Source organism: Pogona vitticeps, chromosome 1 (genome assembly GCF_051106095.1).
Source record: "Pogona vitticeps strain Pit_001003342236 chromosome 1, PviZW2.1, whole genome shotgun sequence".
NCBI classification, from domain to species: domain Eukaryota; kingdom Metazoa; phylum Chordata; class Lepidosauria; order Squamata; family Agamidae; genus Pogona; species Pogona vitticeps.
In genome coordinates, this window is record NC_135783.1 from 173,366,406 (window position 1) to 173,380,797 (window position 14,392).

At 40.3% G+C, this 14,392-nt stretch overlaps 1 protein-coding gene across 36 annotated transcripts in view; it reads left to right on the forward strand.

Moving 5' to 3' along the window:
- Nucleotides 1-14,392, forward strand: part of LRRFIP1 (LRR binding FLII interacting protein 1) — a 130,095-nt gene that overhangs the window by 65,553 nt on the left and 50,150 nt on the right. For 23 of the 36 annotated variants that reach the window (XM_078379056.1, XM_078379048.1, XM_078379053.1 and 20 more), the window contains exons 3-5: nucleotides 6,921-6,938; nucleotides 12,568-12,615; nucleotides 14,168-14,212. The exons of 11 other annotated variants lie outside the window; for them this stretch is intronic. In XM_078379056.1, coding sequence (XP_078235182.1) covers nucleotides 6,921-6,938; nucleotides 12,568-12,615; nucleotides 14,168-14,212 — 111 coding nt within the window. The remainder of the gene's footprint in view (nucleotides 1-6,920; nucleotides 6,939-12,567; nucleotides 12,616-14,167; nucleotides 14,213-14,392) is intronic. 2 more of the 36 variants (XM_072977512.2, XM_072977570.2) reach the window with 1 other exon arrangement.

A 14,392-nucleotide genomic window follows, 5' to 3' on the forward strand; every position in this document is an offset into this window, starting at 1 on the left:
CTAAAATTAGAAAGTCTTTTCCTCAAGAGCCCAGGCAAAGTTCATTTGAGCAACGCAGGAGTCTAGCTCCTAGCCAGAGTAAAACGCCTCTTAAATGTTTTGAATGTGGTGGCTCTCATCTGCGACGAGATTGCCCAAGGTTGAATGTGCCAGCTAGCCAAGTTAAGGAGCCAGCTAGGAAAACACCTGTGCCAGCTCCACGCAGATCTAAAGCAGGCACACCCAAGATGGCGTATGTAAGTTCTGTGCCAGCAGGAACTCAGCAAGTGCCAGCTGCCAGTAATGCAGTTTCTGTGCCTCACCAGTCAAGCATTGTGCCTTCACAGAGTCAGGAAGGAGTTAACCTAACTGTAACCCCTTCGCAAGCCAGTGGAATGCAGGCAGCAGTAAACCAATATGTGCCTAGAATTTTGGACTTACAAATTGCTTCAATTTCCTCAGAAATTGTAAAAGAGACTGCATCAGGAGAGAGGTTTTCTGTTATGGATCCTGATTGCATAGTACCAACTGCACAAAGGGACTGGGCAACCCGCACATTTTCTGAGGTGGTTTTTCTTCACACACCTGGAGGTGATATGGCTTTAAGTGCTTTTCGTGACTCGGGTGCCGACATTTCTTCGATAAGCAAACGTTTTCTAGACCCCACCTTAATCTTGAACAACCTGAGGTGTCCAGTAAAAACTTATGGATCTGTAGAGACTGATCAGCGTTTCATTCCTTTAGCTTATGTCAAAATTTCGTATAAGAGCTGGTCAGGGGTAAAACATATTTTAACCCATGAGGGAAAACCTGATTTTCTTCTTGGAAATGATCTTGCTTTTTTGGATCACATGCAGAGTCAAAATGCAACTTCAATGTCGGTAGTTACGCGATCTCAAAGTAGGGAGATGCATAATCTTGAACGGGAGCAGGAATCCACTGAGGATAGCTCAGATGGAGACCTTACCCAACAGCAGCCTCTTGTGACCGAACCTGATAATGCAGCTACAACAGAAACTAAAATGGAGGAGGTGATACCCAAGGGATCAGAGGACTTTAGACTGAAGCAACTTAATGATCCCTCTCTAGCTTCTTTGAGGTCACAAGCAGACAACTATGCTGAACGCCCTGCGCATCAGCAAGTTAGTTTCCTGTGGGGAGAAAATGGACTTTTGTACAGAGAATATTTCCCCAAATCCAACTTGGATGCCCAACCTGTTCAACAGTTAGTCGTGCCTACTGAATATAGACTGAGAATACTAGAAATGGCTCATGACCATCCGAGTAGTGGGCACCAGGGAATACAAAAAAACCCTAAAGAGGATTTCTCAACATTTTTACTGGCCTGGTATTTCAAAAACTGTAAAGGACTATGTCAGTTCTTGTGACTATTGCCAACGCACAGGCCATCAAACTGACAAGGTAAAGGCCGAAATGCAGATTATGGAAATTCCTGACCAAGTGTTCCAGTGTTTGCAAATGGATGTGCTAGGACCTTTTGTTCCTACTAAATCTAAGAAGAAATACATCATTTCTTTCATCTGTTCTGCCAGTAGGTGGATCGAGGCTTACGCTATTAGCAACCTGACAGCTACCACCATAGCTAGAATCATCGTGGACTTGTGCTCGCGTATTGGAGTACCATCCAAAATAATTTGTGATCAAGCAGGAGCCTTTACAAGTGAACTTATGCGTAAGATCTGCGAGATAAGTGGAATAACCATCAGTTTTTCCACGGCCCATCATCCTCAATCTCATGGTATGGTGGAAAGAGGTCAACAAACTTTGCTTAGGATGATTAAAACTTTGACCCAAGAATATGGAAACATTTGGGATGAGCTTTTGCCTTTTGCTTTGTTTGCTTACCGTAGCTCAGCTCATTCTTCACTAGGTGGCTTTTCTCCAAGTGAGGTGGTGTTTGGAAGAAATCTACAAGGACCATTGGACTTCCTGAAATCCAATTGGGAAGGTGTGGTTAAAAGTAGTACTGTGCCAGTTGCTGATTTTGTTAGAAAACTTCAAGAGAAACTCTTGGCTGTCCAGGAGTTAGCCAGAGACAATTTGTTGGACGCTCAAGCAAGTCAGAAGTTCTTCCACGACAAGAGATCCAGACACAGGGAATTTTCTGTGGGTGATTTGGTACTTGTTCTGAACCCACTCAGACCTTCTAAGCTAGAAGTTGTCTGGGAAGGTCCAGGTGAAATTGTTCAAAAACTGGGAAATGTCAATTATCTTGTCAAAATGTTGGATTCTAATAAGAAACCTGTTCTTTACCATGTCAATAGTTTGAAACTGTACAAAGATAGATCTGCAATGGTTTTCCAATGTCATGCTGAATATTTTCATGCTGCAAATGAACCTATTGATATGTTGTCTGAATTGCGAGATGCAGGTACCTGGTCTGATAATCTTGTTTTAACAGGTACCGTTGATCAGAAAGAAAGGTTGTTTCAAATTTTAGAACAATACCAAGATGTGTTTTCAGATAAACCAGGTTACACCAAATTGATCAGTCATGTGATAACTACTGAGAACAACGCCCAGCCCATACGGTCTAGCCCATATAGAGCAATTGGTAATCATGCTATCCAAATTGAACAAGAGATACAAAAGATGTTATCTTTGGGGGTGATTGAACCGTCATTCTCCCCTTGGGCTTCTCCGGTGGTTCTGGTGCCAAAACGTAACGCTTTGGGTGAAATTCTCGAGGAAGTAAGATTTTGTGTTGATTACAGAAAGTTAAACAGTGTTACTGTTCCAGATCCATACCCATTGCCTAGAATGGATGATTTAATTGAACATCTTTCAAAGGCTAAGTTTATCAGCATTCTCGATCTAAAGAATGCTTATTGGCAGCTTGATTTAGCTGAAGATTCACGAGATAAGACCGCTTTCATCACGCACGTGGGAACTTTCCGTTTCCGCAGATTGCCATTTGGTTTGAAGAATGCAGGTGCGTCATTTCAAAGGATGATAGATAAACTTTTACAAGGTTTACCTTTTGCAAGTGCTTATCTTGATGATGTTGCCATTTTCAGTTCTGATTTTGATTCTCACATGTCTCACATTGAAACTGTTTTGTCCAGACTTCAGCAAGCAGGACTGACAGTCAAAGCCAGCAAGTGTCAGTGGATGCAAGGAAAAGTCATGTACTTAGGTCATTTGATTGGGCAAGGAGAAATTCAGACTTTGCAAGCTAAAGTACAATCTATTAATGATTGGCCTATTCCAAAAACTAAGAAACAGGTACGCTCGTTTTTGGGCCTAGTCGGCTACTACAGAAAATTCATTCCTGATTTCAGTCATTTGGCTTCACCTCTGACAGAGCTCACTAGGAAGAGACAGCCTGTCAAGGTAAAGTGGACACCAGAGTGTCAAGGTGCCTTTGAAGCTTTAAAAGCTAAGATTATGGATGCGCCTATACTGAAATCCCCTGATTTTGACAAACCATTCATTTTACAAACTGATGCTTCTGAATTAGGACTGGGAGCTGTTTTGTTACAGCAAGGAGAAGATGGGAACCTTTACCCTATCTCATACTTCTCTAGAAAACTCTTGGATAGAGAGAGAAGTTACGCAGTACCTGAAAAAGAAGCTCTTTCTATATTTTGGTCTCTCAATTTACTTCGACCTTACCTATGGGGTCGTAAGTTTACACTCCAAACAGATCACAGAGCTTTAGTTTGGTTGCAGAAGATGAAATCTCACAACCAAAAATTGTTGAGATGGAGTCTAGCATTGCAAGATTTTGATTTTGAAGTTCAACACATTCCTGGAAAATTGAATGTAGTGGCAGATGGTCTTTCTAGAATGTACTGTGAAGATTCTTATGAACCTGAACGTTGAAACAATGTATTCAACAGTGTGCTATGTTTCAGTATTGTAATAGTTAATCTGTAGTTGAATTTTGAGATGTAACCAGTTAATTACTTTGAATTACTTTTTAGTTACTTTTACTTGATTTCTTAAAATTAGATCAGATTAACTGCTCTGAATTTTAACGATAATCAGGGGGGGCATGTGATGATTTGTGTTTTTATGTGTATTAGAATGGGATATGTAGTACTAAGATTGTCCCAATAGCATCCATTTTGATTTAAAGTCTGTTCTGTAGTAGGAAAGTTTTATATGCTGTTTCAGAGAAGCTTCGCTCTCTGGTTATCTCGTTGCTAAGCTGAGTGGAGAGCAGAGAGTTTCGTAGTCAAAATAATTCTGCCACAAAGAATGATAACAACTGAAGCTCCCTGAGAAAGTTAGGCGGAACAACAAGACCCAGGAGGCATTCTGGGAAGAAGAAGAGTGAGGAGAAAGTAAGAAGAAAGATGGAGTTTGCCTGAGAAAGGGGCAGACACGTGTTTTTCCCATAATGGACTGGTTTTCATCTAGCATCAGCCTTTGAAGACCCAAGACACGTGAGATGGATGATTTATGCTTTTTGTTAGTTAGCATAGTTTCATTTCTTTATTTTTTTAGCTGGAGTGGGGGAGTGGTGTGTTCCGTTAGTCTTGAATGAAAATGTACCTACTGAAATATTTTACTATCAACTGAAACCTTTTCTAAAGTAATTCTTTTTAATAAAACAGTAATGATTGATTTCCATGTAGAAGCTTTGTTTCTTGAACAGACCAGCTGAATGTCTAATTGGCCACGTGGGTTTGCTACCAAACTTTCAGAGCCAAATCATTCTGAGTATATCTCATGGTTATGTCTGTGTTGCTTTCTTAATAAGGAGATTGGCCTCTGAGGAAGAAAATTTAGACAGAACTTGGCTGAGTTCAATTGGCTCTGCTCAGCAGTTAGAAGTTTGTCTGGTTTTCTTACTCGTCCCGATTTCCTGCACCCCCATAAATCTCTTTGGAGATACGGGGCTGCTTACATGGCTGGTTCACACAAAGGCAAGAAGCACCCACAACTCCTTGGGAATGACACAAGGCACAATCCAACCTCCCATGCCTCCCATTGGTAGCAATCTCTTGCTTTCAGCTTTCTCAGCTCCATCACTTTGTTGAAGTAAATGGTTGTGGCCCGTGGGAGCAGGTAGGGGAGCATAGAGAGAAGGCACCTCCAGAAGGGCTGTTTTGGGCTCTTTGGTCACCAGTTGGAAAGTCTGATGTGAATGCCAACTTGATGTGAATGCCAACTATTCTGCCCAGAATAGTGTCTCACACTAATGGGGTGGTACTGGAATCTATGAAATGAAATGAAAGAAATGTGAGAAATAGCTTGTGGACCTTCCAGACCACTTTGCTTAAATGTTTGCTCATTCTCATATAGCATTTTCCTACTAAAGTAATTTTCCATAAAGATATACCATTTTTGGATATATGAGCTCAGGACTCATTGTCATCAAAAGTAGAAAGGCTTAGAGTATGATTATAGCCAAATGATAAATAGAGCTAATAGTAAGTTTGTGCAGATGTTTGCATGGTAGACATGGTAGATGTTTGCAAGAGGACTTAGAGGAGTTCTCTGATCTGTTTAGTGTTGATTACCAGGCAGTGGAAGGGTTGCTTTCTTACACTACCCCACTCTCCATGTTACAATTTTCTGCAGAAGTAATCTGTTTGTTTCTTAACTTTAAAAAAGCAGCAACTCCATAATATGTTTGGAAGTCTTGGTATGCACTTGGGGTGGAGATCACAAATATACTTGCATTTAGTGTGAAGCATTTAGTACATTATAAGTACTGTACATGCATTATCTTGTATTGTGTGAGTGAAGCTCATGCTGTGCCACTTTATTTCATCAGTATTCCTGGCTGCAAATCTACATATTTTTGGTTTGCACTTTCCAGTGAAGTTGAAGCTGTGTTGTAATTTGATAGTAGTAAACAATGACTCCTGGAACAAGTCTGTAATGATAAATTAGACTCAAGATGGGGTAGGAAACTGTGTGCTCATATATTACCCTTGGACTAACAGATCTGCATAAATGTTAGCAACACCTGTGCAGATCTCTTTTAATCCTAGCATAAAGTACTGGAAGAAAACTCCTATGTTGATAATACTGTGTCTTCATCGTCACATTCAAAAACTGTACTACTATGGTCTCTGTACAAAATAAAGCATTCAGTGTATTTTCCTCTTATCTCCTTTTTGGTAAACAAAAATAATGAGCCTAGCAACTTCCAAAAAGATAGCTGTCTGTTGCACAAAAAACAAGAGCCCCGTTTCATCTTAACAACTATCCAGTTCATTGTACCACACATTGGACTGTATCACATAGTCAGCCTATGTAGCCTTGGGCAACCTGCAAAGTTCCAGAGTGTCCCAAGAAGGTAGGTAAAGGTAAAGGTTCCCCTTGACAATTTTTGTCCAGTCGTGTTCGACTCTAGGGGGCGGTGCTCATCTCCGTTTCCAAGCCATAGAGCCAGCGTTTTGTCCGAAGACAATCTTCCGTGGTCACATGGCCAGTGTGACTTAGACACGGAACACTGTTACCTTCCCACTGAGGTGGTCCCTATTTATCTACTTGCATTTGCATGCTTTCGAACCGCTAGGTTGGCGGGAGCTGGGACAAGCGACGGGAGCTCACTCCGTCGTGTGGATTCGATCTTATGACTGCTGGTCTTCTGACCCTGCAGCACAGGCTTCTGCAATTTAGCCCGCAGCGCCACCACGTCCCCAAGAAGGTGGAACTTGTAAATTACTTCTGAGTCCCGTCTATCTAGGAAATCTAGGAAAGGGTCACCATAAGTCAGAACTGAATTGACGATATATAATTAATTTAGTTACTTAGTTTTGATGTGTTACTCATGTTACAATTAAGTTTCTTAATATGTAAGGTGTTGCAGAACTCTTGTTTGGCCTTGAAAGTGCAGTTTATTCCTACTTTCTTATTGTATTGAAACATATAGTTTTTGTTTACTGTATCTACTGAAAACTCTCTGTTGCCCTTATATATTTCTCCTTTCTTTCCTTTCCTTCTCTCTTCCCCCATAGATCTATCAAGTCCAAAAGGTAGGATTTGCTTTGCCTCTGTGAATGCATGCATTTTTCTCTTGCTTTAAGGAGTCCTGATAGCATTTGAAAAATAACACCACATCAATATGTCAGGTACACAGCAGGTTTTAGTTGAAAATTTGTATTTATGTCTCTTTCATTTCTTTCTGAGACTTCGAAAAAAATTCACTAGCTTAACCTTAAGTAAGAAGACTGTGGTTAATCTCCATATAACAACTTTTTGCAAGACCTATATGCTGTTATACCATGAAATTAAAAAACAAAGGAAGCATCCCTCAAAGAAGAAACCATATGGAGCAAGGGTTTGTCCAGAACAGTTGCACTTTTGGTCATTGTCACTTGTGCTAGTTCTTTTAATCTCTGATCTGCCATTTGATTTGCATATAAGGATAGGAAAAGTGTAGGTATCACAGTGCCTGAGAACTTCCATCTTGGAGGCACCCTGTCTCAAATACGCAGATACCACATGCTACACATTATTAGCATAATGGTCACAGGCTTTTGTTTTTAGAATCATAATTCCATGGCATTCCATGGCAATTGATCAGTATTGTCTAAATAAGAAAGAAATTCCAAACATTTATTAGGTATAAGGAAGCTACCTTGTAGAAATGGTAGTGCAAAATTACCACAGTATTTTTAATGCTATAGCTGGATTGTACCCTGTCTAGTAATAGAGTTAAAAATTACAAAAATGTAAATAATGTTGCATGTGGAGACCACCACACTGAGTGACTTTTATTTTCCTTTTAACATGTGGAAAAGTTGTAGTACAGGAAGACCACATTTGGGACTCGTTGTTTTGCTAATGGATTAAAGTAACGGTCCTGTGTGGACATTTTATCAAAAACATCCATGGTGTGTAATTGCAATGAAAGGGGGGGGGCACATTACAAAATGTCTTCATTGATAAACCTGCTGCTGTAGATCTTGCAAGTCACTGAGGATTCTGACAATCAGGCTCCTTTTGCTTGGGCATTTTTCTGTTGCATGCTTCCACTAGATGACTTGGCCTACTAACATTTCTCAAGAGTGACACAATAGTAGTGCATATTAAGCTGCTTCTGAAGTGCTGTACTTGTTGTGTACATTCTCGTGGTTGACTGCTTTTAGTCTTGGGCTATGTACAGGAGATGCCTTTGCAGAAGCTTGTCAGTGACACTAAAGAGCTGTCATTGCATGCCAGCTCACCATGGTCTGAGGAAACCAGCTTCTGTAGTGCTTTAGAAAGCAGCTAGGATTTGGGAGCGGAAAAAATGAAATCCATTCTTAGTAGCATAGCGAAACAGAGTTGCTAAAGATGTATTACCAAACCTAGTGCATTAGCTTTAGGCTGTATTAAGTGATCAGTAACATTCTTCCCACCCTTACGCCTTTCTTGTGTCCAGGGTGACTTAAAAGATTTTCCCTTTAAAAGCCAGAGAATGTATCAGAGATGTGAAACACATCTGTGAGTGCCGTGCTTTGCCATTTCAAGAGCATTTTATTTTTTTAAAAGCAACTCAAACTGATAATTAATCAATCCAAATTGAACTTCATGCTCAAGAATAATGTATGGCTGTTAATGCCATCTGACTTAAGCACCTTGTCCCGTACCTGATACATAGGACATTGCTGTCCTTGGAATCATGAAAGAAAATGATCCTGAACAAGACTTCTCCACTGCAGTGTCCTTTCCCCACCTCATCGTTTTTGTACCGTTGCCGGAACTGTTGATGCCAGATCATGACTAACGTCATGGTCACTCTGAGGAAGAGTTGTTTTTGTTATTTTACAGGCAGTCCTTTCTATTCAAAACTATAATAAGGTCAGTTTGTTGATGAAAATGTAGTCTGTTGACTTGTGGTATTCTTATAAGACTATCAGAGGTTCATTATTAAATTCTTTCCTGAGATGTGCACAAGAAGGTAACTATTTTTGTACCCTTGCCATCTATGTTAGATTAAAATTATTTATTTCAAATGAATAAGGGTGTAAATAGTACTTTCCCTGTCAGCAGCATTGTTAGCAAATAAACATAACGTTCCAAACACAACACACAAAACCTCATGTTTTATTTGGGGTTAAAAAAATAATCATTATTATTACAAATTGTAGACTTTGTGTACTATTTAAATAAACTGTCTCACTAATTACTTCATAATTGATTTAACAAAGCTAAGATAAGTATAAAAGTTTTTGATATTGGCTGAAAAGCACAAATTCATTTTAGGGTTGGCCACTGTACTGGCTTGAAAAAAGAACAACAGCAGCTATTCATGCTGTGTTTAGAGGGGCAGACAGACATATTTGATCCCATTTTAGCAAGTCACTGGGGCTGCTTATTAAGCAATAGGTCAGTAGAAGGAGGGTGTTTACATGTTTGTGATAGGAAGTACCTATTTTGTTTGGGAACTCTGACTGGTGCTTTCATCCACAGATGCGAAAGGATTAGCCAGGCAGCGGCAGCTGTGCCTTGCCTCTCTGCAGCTGTGTGTAGAGCATTAGAGACCCATTGTGGTGCTGCTCACTTGTTATGGAGTCACATCTCCTGTGCTCTGTAACACAGAACTACTATTATTCCCATTATGAAACTGTTCTACTTTTAGCACAGAGGTAGGAAGTCCTAGTAGATAGTCATTCATGTTCCAAGGAAAAGGCTTTCAAACAGGTTGTTTCCTCCATTTATAACCATTCTATTAGAGAGTTGCTTTCATCTCAGTCCATTTCTGCTCCTGAAACTTGCATCAAGCACAAGGCAATATCACACTGGCTGTTAAGAATTTCTTTACAGTATGCTTTGATTAAACTGGGTTAGAAATTCGGACCCTTTGCACTTTTCTCCATCTCTTGCTGTCTGACATGAGATGCCTGAGTGAAAATGTTCAGCAATCCATTAGTAATACACTGTGTTTAAATAGCACTACCATTCAGCTTAGAGGAGCTTGCTGGAGAAATGCAGTGGCTTTAGTGGACATGGAGCACTTGCTGTGGCTTTACAGCTTTGCATGAGCATGTTCGTCAGCTCTTTAGTTTCTGTGTGAGAGAACATAGTGCTTTAGAGATTACAGTGCAAATAATACAGGAGTGGGCAACATACCACTGGCAGGAAAGATGTTGCTTCTGAATTGTCCTATGACAGAAGAAGCAAAGTGGTCTTGGTTGCAATTTATTTTCAATATTTGGAAGTCTCCGAACTGATAGACGATTCAGATGTGCAGAAAAAGAATAGATCACACTTGTTTCAGGACTTGTGCTACTTCAAATAGTCAGAAGACCCCTTCCCCTTACAGAAGTCTCTGGTAATGTGTAAAATTTGCTGTTCCAAATAAGCTTTTTGTTATAATCTCCTAGTCTTTTCACTTGGTATCTCCCTACCTTTTGTATTTCCTCTTGCCTCTTTGCAATTCTCTTTATTTTGTTTTGTTTCATTTTATAGATTGTGACTTGTTTGTACCCATTCTCCCTCATTCTGTTTCCATATGTCCACTTTTAAAAACTGCAGTACTCTGCAGTTTCCCTCTGTTATGTATTTATACTACTATTCTTGTCTTTTCAGCTATCCAAAACATATTTTTTCACGTTTTTTCTTTCTGATGTCTCATCCCTTGCCCTTGCTGCATTACCTCCTTTGTTCAATGTTCTTCTGCCTCCTTTTACCCTCCTTCCTTAGCTGATAAGTGAGCATGTGGGTGTGGACTTTCTGTTGTATATTTGTACAGTGCCTAATCTTTCTGATATAGTGTGTATTGTTGTTCATTTTATTGTGCTTTTTCTGCACTTTTGAATCTAAGTAATAAAATGTTAGTTAGACAATAGTTTAAAAAGAACTGCTCCAGATTCTGATTTAGTAGGAGAAACAGACTAACTATTAAGTCCCCAATTTGGAGGTCATGGGGGAAGTTTCAGCTTGTGGCTAAGTGTAAGTACCCATTTAGCTGAAGAGGTGGATTGGCACATTTATTGCTTCATGGCTCTTGATGCTAAAATACGTTGCTCACACCTGTACTGCTGTGCTTATACAGGGCATGCCTATGCTCCAGAGAAGATTGTGCCATTTTAGCTTAGCTACCAGGATGGTGTCCTCAGCACCGCTCTGGTGAACCTCACAGTAAATTAGAATGTTCCTTTCAAAGTCAATTCATGTTATAGTTACAGTTAAAGTTATAGTTATTGCTACAGACTTACAATGATAGTCACAACATTAAAACCACTGGCAGGTGAAGTGAATAGCACTGATTATATCACTGAAATTGCACATATCAAGGGGTGGATATATTGAGCAGCAAGTGAACAGTCATTTTTTGCATTTCATGTATTGGTAGCAGGAAACATGGGCAAGCAAAAAGATCTGAGCAACTTTGAAGGCTAGATGACTGCATCACACTATCTGCGAAATGGCAAGTGTTGTGGGGTGTTCCTAGTATGCAGTGGTTAGTACCTAGCAAAACTGGTACAAGGAAGGACAGCTGGTGAACTGGCGTCAGGGATGCATGCACCTAAGGCTTCCACATGAGGAGGGAAGGCTAGCCCATCTGGTCCAGTCACACAGAAAAGCTACTGTACCTCAAATTGCTGAAAACCTAATGCTGGCCATAATAGAAGAGTGTCAGAACACACAGTGTTAACAAGTTTGCAGCATATGGGGCTGTCTAGCTGCAGAATGGTCGGAGTACCCATGGTGGCCCCTGTCCACTGCCAGAAATGCCTGCAATGAGGGACATGAGAGTCAGAACTAGACCATGGAGTAGTGGAAGAAAGTTGCCTGGTCTGATGAACTGCACTTTCTTTTAGATCAGTTGGATGGCTGGGTTCATGTGTGGTGTTTACCTGGGGAAGAAATGCAGCAGGATGCACAGTGGGAAGAAGACAAGCTGGCTGAGGCTCTGGGCAATGTTCTGCTGGGAAAACTTGGGCCCTGGCATTCAGGTGGATGATACTTTGACACATACCATCTACCTAGAGATTGTTGCAGACCACATACACTCCTTTGTGGCAGTGGTGTTCCCTGATAACAGTACCTCTTTCGACAGGATAATGCACCCTGCCACACTACAAAAAATTGTTCAGGAATGGTTTGAGGAACATGAAAAAGAGTTCAGGGTGTTGCTTCGGGCTCCAAATTCCCCAGCCAATTACCATCTGTGGGATGTGCTGGAACACCAAATCCTGTCTGTGGAAGCCCCACCTTGCAACTTGTAGGACTAAAAGGATCTTCTGCTAATGTCTTGGTGCCAGATAACACAGGGCACATTCAGAGGTCTTGTGGAGTCCATGCCTCAACCTATCAGAGCTATTTTGACAGCATGAGGGGGATCTATGTGATTTTAGGCAAGTGGTTTAATGTTGTGGCTGATCAGTGTATTTCACTCCTGTTGTGAGTATTTTGCCTGTCAGAGGAGCCAGACAATGTTATGATTTGTAGGTTAAGCTGTGTTTTAGAGGCTTTTACAGTCTTTACGCAGCTACCCTGCACTTAAATCAGCTTAAGCTGACCTCCAACTTTACAGCAGCGGTATCTAAAAAACAATTAGAGTGCACTGTATTTCCTTAATGAAGACTACATCTTTAGTGTAGGCATGCCTTAAAATGTGTATACTGTTTTCTTCTTATCTTAAGTTCTTCCTCCCTTCTCTTCCATCCATAGAAATACTATGGTCTGGACACAAAGTTTGGTGACATCGAGCAATGGATGGTAGGCTTTGTCTAAAAATCTAGTACTATCTAAAAGGCTGACTGATATAGTATAACTGTTTTCTGCAGCTCAGTATGTACATCTGCGTTCCAGGTTTTGCAAACAAATATGTTATCTTGTAAGACTGGTGACTTGCTGTATTGACTTTTTGAAATCACCTGTTGAAAACCAAAAGGAACTTCCTACACATCTTGAAAGATTTCTGTAGAATACTTTCCCCAATGGGATGCCTGACTGGGAGACTATGACACCCATTATCCCCAGCATGTGTGATTTGATGGTTACCAGGTTGGGGAAGGCTACTATAGAATATCTGTGCTAGGAATCACTGAGGTTATTAGACTAAGGATTTAACACAGTATTCACTTTGAAGTTTGACAACTGCTCAAAAGGAATGTGACCCATCAAAAATGCTGCCTCGTGGTTGGAAGGGGATAATTGAGGATAGAAAATTGCGGTGCTCCTCACTTATTATGGAGTCATGTCTCCTGTCCTCTGTATCACAGAACTACTATTATTCTCATTATTGAACTGTTCTGGCAGCCGCCTTGGATCCTTTTTAAGGAGAAAGGTGGGATAAAATATTTTAAATAAAAAAATAGAACATTCAGTTTGTGGGAGATGATTCCATTGCTAACTGGACTGATTTAACTTAAATACAGAAGAAGAACCTCTATAAACAGCTTTTTGGAGCCAGTGAACTCCAATTGTACAGGTTCAGTTCACTGTGCTTTTGAGCCCTAAGAACTTGCTTTGTACTTTTTATGCTCCTTCATGTTGTCCTCCCCTTGTCCTATCAGAGCAAATGTGCCTGCCCTCTTTTTATTACTCTTTTCGTAAATCCTGTCATCATTAGCAACCGTTCTAGTTACTATGTTGCAGTAACCATTTCCTTGAAGTGGGATCTCTATATTGTGGAGCAAGAGAGGAAGGAATAAGGCACGAAGAATTTTTCAGGCATGATGGAGCAATCAGAGTTCAGATTCAGAACAGTGTAATCTGGTGTTCAATCTGTTTTCCAGCTTTCCTGTATCAGTTTACAGATGTTACATGGCAGTTGTTTCAGAAACATCTTAGTGGATGCAAACATGAAACAGTTTTTTTTTTAAATGGCAGTTTTGATTGGTGGCGATTTTATTGTCACTACCTTCAAGCACCCTTGTACTCGCTTTCTCCTGGGATTTCTCTGAGCATAATATGGAGAGTAAGAAGTGCAGACTAGCTAAACAAGGCAGATCACTGTTGCTTGTGTAGATGGCAAAAAACGAGTACAAGTGTACTCCATGTATTTGGATTGTTGGAGCAGATGTACCCTAACAAAATTCTCAGACCCTCGATTAAAGAAATCTGAATATATGCTTGTAGAATTTTTTACTGAAGTATCTATGACTAGCTGAAGCCTGTTATCACTGAGCATCTTTTGCTTTTGTCATTAGGTACAATCTTGCCAAATCTAAGCATGCTCCCAAAGTCTGACTTTTAATTTTGAAGCCTTGCAATAGTGTTTCTCACATGCAACACTTCATCTTCTTTTTCCCTCCTGCCTTGGTAGGAAGACAGTGAGCGTTACACCCGTAAATCCAGAAGAAATGCCTCGGTCAGTATTGTTTGTGCTTTGTGTTCAAATACTTTCACTTAAAAGTATTGAATAGGAACCAGTAAATTACATCTCTTTTCTTTTTGACAGTGATACTGGAATCCCTCAAATGTATTAGAAACATAAGCCTGCATTGTTTCATTTTAAATTGAGGGTCTCAGAAGGAGGATGGGATTACCC